This window comes from Rutidosis leptorrhynchoides, chromosome 4, assembly GCF_046630445.1.
Source record: "Rutidosis leptorrhynchoides isolate AG116_Rl617_1_P2 chromosome 4, CSIRO_AGI_Rlap_v1, whole genome shotgun sequence".
NCBI lineage: Eukaryota > Viridiplantae > Streptophyta > Magnoliopsida > Asterales > Asteraceae > Rutidosis > Rutidosis leptorrhynchoides.
In genome coordinates, this window is record NC_092336.1 from 137669752 (window position 1) to 137675198 (window position 5447).

Genomic DNA, 5447 nt, shown 5'->3' on the forward strand with positions numbered 1-5447 from the left:
TTCCGGGTCGTCACATCAACAATACTAGAAAACATTAGCACGCTAGGAAATTAGCACCTACAAAACCACCTAGCCATTCTTCGGAAGGAATCAACCATATACATGGTTTCCCTCTTGTACCTGCGAGCAACTACAAGACATCCTTTAAATACCATCCACCTCTGATCCCCAAATAGAACATGACACCTTTCATCATCAAATTTCCCAACCGATATTAACCTCCTCGTGTACTTGGGGATGAACCTCACATTCCTCAAGATCTAAGCATAATCCAAGTGTCTAACCACGAGATCACCAATACCCGCAACATCAAGTGAATTCCCAAACGCAACTCAAACTCCACTAGAATAACATAGCAAAGTATGTATGGTATAATATAATATAAAGAGCTGAGGCTAAGCACCATTTTGTAGCTAAGGCCCTAAGAAATTCTGAGCCACACATTTGAGCCCGTTGTGGTTGAATGATATATGCTCACTAGAAAAACAAAATGCTAATTTTGAGATTTGGCAAATCACATATCCCTTCGGGAGGTCAATTAGGACATGGACATAAAGGCCATGAGTTATTTGAACCTTGGATGTTCAAGCAAGTTAAGCTTTACTTCGTTTATTCTCTAATCCTCTCTAGTTTTCTTTTCCTCTAAACGGGCCGAACGACGACGAGCACATGGATCTCTGTTTAATTCGACATGACAACACTATTTTCATATCTTATAACCCTACCATAATCCTAATTCTAACTTTACATTGCTTTTTCCTCTCGTTTTTGACATTGGTAACTAGTTGAGGCACTTGAATGGAATGAGATGAAAAATCTCGGGAGATCTTTCCTCTTCCTGGAAGTTTTACTTATCGAGTGGACTTATCATTATCACACTTCAAAAAAGTGTCTAACTCTACGCATTGCACAAAATGCCCGCCCTTAGGGCCCGACCTGCTTCCAGCCTGAAAGAACCACGTCGTATTCCTGATAATCTCGCTGCTTAAGCTAGATGGGATGCCCTTGGCAGTTTTGGCTCTTATATATCCGTAGTTGGGATTTTCGTTCGTTTGTTTGGGCGATTGAATGTCGTGTGGTTAGCTCAAGCAGACAATTTGAGTATGTGATGAAAGTGGGCCTTTTATTTCTTTTTTCCACACAAGAATTCGTCGCCCGAGAGGACCGGGTTAGGGTCAACCTTTGGTGTCCCGGTCGTTATGCAAATAGCAGTGATGGGCAACTAAGTTGGTATGGAAGAACTATGCTCCCCTTTTTTGTCGAGATTAACATTTTCGTTTGAGGACCCTATTAGACTTTGAGGAACTCTGCGAGTGTCTTACCGCCTTCTTTATTTACTATATTTGAGTCTTTTGATTACTTTGGGATTATATTTCGCGTTGAGGATTTGTGCTTGTGGGCTGGGGTGAATGTTACAGACAAATAAATCTGGTGGTTCCAATCATTTGAGCTGTCGGGTTTAATTATTTGGTGGAATCATTTTAGATAATGAAAGCATTCTATTACTACCAACCAATATATATATATATATATATATATATATATATATATATATATGGTGAAAAAAACGAATGTTCGTATAGAAACGAGGTACCAACAAAAATATATACGACCTCTATGAGATATATGATTTATGTCGGATGCGTACGAAGTTGAGCTACTTTGAAAACATTAGGCAATTTACTACTAGCTCTTCCTCTTTTGGAGTCTGTATTTTTTGCATCATTTCTATCCTCGGGTCGACTTCGAAAGCCAAAGGTGAGTAAATTTATCATTCATTCAGGCGCTCCGCCTATGCTCTTTCACAAACCAAGCAGAACAACCCTTAAAATTCTTTATTTCTGTTAGTATACAAAAACAATTGGACAAACAATCCAATAATATTACAAACAAATCAGTATCCAATTCAACACACTATTACAATCACATATTACAAATATAAATAACAAAATTATTATAGTTTAATTAATTGAATAATAATCAAAAACTATAATTAGGCTTAAAAACTCCTCCTCCTCCTTTCACAACATTCTGCTTACTTTTTTCCTCCTGTTCTTCTTCAACAACATTTTGTTCTTCTTCAGCAAAAGCCGGATGACTAAAAATACAGCTCAGCAACTGGGTCCCACGTAACGCATTGGTTAACGGCAGATGACCTTCTGGCGTTTCATCATTTAACTCCCAAATAAATTCCTCAGGAAACGCTCTGTAGTTGTACTGTACAACTTCCGTATCAAGTTTCTTCATCCATCCAACTCTAATAAAAAATTTCGTAAAATCATTATCTGATTTATCAAATAACCGTTTTTGAACGGAGTAACCGAATTTGTTATTACTGTTGTTTCTCCATAACGTATCGATTGCTTTAAGATCTGATTCTGAGATGAATTGTACTTCTGAGAAGAATACGTATCCTCGTTTCACGGCGGAGTCTCCGGCGAGTTGGATTAGTAGACGGCGAGTTTCGTTATCGGCTTCTCGGAAGTTGTTGGTGGTGAGGTGGTGAGTGAGGACGTCGAAGGTTGTTGATGACGTGGAGGAGGTGGATGATGACGTGGCGAGTGAGTAGGTTTTGAATGTGTTTGATTTAATTGAAAATGAGAGTGATGGTGGTGGAAGGGAGTCTAGTGAGCATCGTTGACGACGGTTTAGCGGTGGTGTCTGGTGGCGGTAGTTTAACGATTGGAGAGAAGTGGTGGCCATTTGTTTTTTTTTTTTTTTTTTTATTTATAATTTTTTTTTTAATAAATGGAGAGTGTGTTTGAGTGTGTCAGTGATGAATGAGAGGTTACAAATGGAAGAAAACAGGGGATACAAGTATGAATTTGAAGGATGGGTGTGAATTATTATTTGTGAAATGTATCCTTGATGTTTGAAGATAATACTTTTTTGGTCCTTTAATTTTTTCAAGGATTTGTATATGAACAAATAAAAATAATTCTTTATATTTATTTTTAACCATGATTGAAACAACAGTATGATCAACGCGAATTGAGTTTCCTCTTAACGTGTGTGTGGGTGATAATAAGAGGATTCGATGTCGATATCGTCGTTAAAAAAAAAAAAAAAACACAGTATGATTCATCTTTGGCTCTTTGCAGATAAAATTAAGTGTGAACATGGTATGATTAATTCCATTAGTTGATAAATTACTAAAAATAGGATGGGATGATGTTTCTTATACTATTGAGTTTTATATATAGACCATTATATAAGTTTTAAATAATATAGTGTACAACTTTATAATGAATGTTTAGTGGTGTATGAACAAATTTAGTGGTGTAACGATCATTACATATTAAAATATACTCATGTTTATTGTTGTGGCAATAGGTTATTAGTTTATTAATATTATGGCAATTAATATATAGAAATTTTATGATACATTTGGTGTTACATTTATATTTGTGTTGAAGTTCTTTTCGTTAATCTTATTATTTTCTTGTCAGAAAAATGGAAGGAATTAAAAATTAAAATAATAAAATAAAAGTATCATTGAATTTATATTTCTATATATTATTATTATGGAGGTCAAATTCCTAATTAGTTAACTACTCCGTATTAATAATTCTATTTATAGATATATAAACGAATATTTATTAATGTTAAACTTTAAATTGTAGATTGTTCTCGCTCTCTAGTATCGAGCCTTCCTTATCGGATTATTGTTGTATCTTTTGTTTGAATTCGTATTTTATAGAATACGTTTTCGTTTCTATATAATTTTGCGTTACTTTATTAAAAATAAAAATAACAATAATAATAATGAAAAAGAAAATAATGTTAAGGGGTGAAAATATAACTTGAGTAAAGATTGTGATGGGGTCAGATAATAAAGATAAGAAATGAGTGCAATGCAAAGGTGATTGGCTGAAATTGGGTGAGGGTGGATTCTTAAGATTGGGTCATTGTCCATTGCATACACACACTTGTCATTTAAAAGTTTGGGTCCACTTGATGCATGGAAATGGGTCCACTTGCACTAGACTTGTTACTATCCTCCAAACACTTCAGAAATAAGAAAACAATGAACTGAAAGTAAAACTTTCTTGTAGGTTTGTTTAGAAACTCAAATATATATTCTTCTAGTCCTTAATTTATGATTGGCTATTGCTTTTACAATGTATTAAAACTGTTTACTTTCATAAATAATAAATAAATAATATAAATATATTCAGGTAAAGTTTCTTTATGTCGTTAACGATGCATGGAAGACAAAAAAAAATTGGTAAAAATTAAAGAATAAAACTCTAAAATTGATAAAACGTATAACGTAATAATGAAGTTTTTAAACCGATAAAATTGAGACCAAAAAATTACAGTACATAATTAAAGAAATAAGTTTAAATTTTACACAAGAAATGATAGAAGAAAAGATATGTAGTTGTAGTTCCATACTATTTTTGCAAAACTAAAACCAAAATTGATGCAACTAACGAACCAAAATTGATAGTACGATTTAATGGAATATAAGGAATGCTTTGACCTACAGGTTGTTAGTTTGAAGCTTTATGGCCTATGGGAATAGGACGGCACCCGCGGACGACGGGCACGGGTCCTTGGTACCCACAACCAGCCATCCAGGATTTTTTTTTTACCCGCGGCTACCCGTTTACCCGTCAAGGTAAACTTTTCTGCCCGTACCCGTAACCTACGAGTACCCGTGACCCGCGGGTTTACAAAATGTACACTTTTACTAATTTTTAGTAACGGATACCCATTACTCGCGGGTTTTACCAATTATAAAAATACATCAAAAAGTTAATTTATTTATATAATATATAATTAAGTATATGTATGCGTGTAAACGGGTATATCCGTGGGTAGCTCAAACGGGCATCACGGATTCACGGGTCGGGTTTTACCCGCGACGGGTAGGGGTGTTCATAATATCCGTATCCGAATCCGTAACCCGAATAACCCGAAAATCCGATCCGAAAATATCCGAAAAATCGGATATCCGGATTTTCGGATATCCGAAAATCGGATATCCGATTTTTCGGATTCGGATATCGGATTCGTTTTTCAAAATTTTCGGATATTCGGATATCCGAAATTAAAAGACACTTATTAATAAACTAGCCGTGACCCGCCAACGGGTAAAAATTTTTACCCGACCCGTGCCCGCGGGTACATTTTTCATAAATACCAGCCTGTCACGGGCACGAGTACCCACGGGTCACGGATTCTTTTCCGCCCATTGCCATTGCTATGTGGGATACACTGTTTTTTCTTAAATCTTTTGTATAAACTAAAAATATAAGATGTCTGGTGAGGAAATTAGAGGGACTGTAGTGTTAATAATAAAATCCACTTATTTCCTATTGGCATGAGACTTGTGGTTGAGAATGATACAACTTGTTCAAAGGGAGAATAGATAATGGCTGTGTGTGGTATTTTGGTGATAGTATTTAAAAACTGGTAATAATCACGGGATAAAGTTTGAA

The 5447-nt window shown here is 35.2% G+C and overlaps 1 protein-coding gene across 1 annotated transcript; it reads right to left on the reverse strand.

Annotated features, from left to right (window-relative positions):
- Nucleotides 1-1820: 1820 nt before the first annotated feature.
- On the reverse strand, nucleotides 1821-2779 carry LOC139840196 (tetrapyrrole-binding protein, chloroplastic). Its single transcript, XM_071830423.1, has one exon. The coding sequence runs from the start codon at nucleotides 2701-2703 to the stop codon at nucleotides 1981-1983; it is 723 nt and encodes a 240-aa protein (XP_071686524.1). The 5' UTR covers nucleotides 2704-2779; the 3' UTR covers nucleotides 1821-1980.
- Nucleotides 2780-5447: the final 2668 nt, after the last annotated feature.

What these genes read in the sequence shown, in the direction of transcription:
- LOC139840196 (XM_071830423.1), bottom strand. Translation starts at nt 2,703, where the DNA reads ATGGCCACCACTTCTCTCCAATCGTTAAACTACCGCCACCAGACACCA.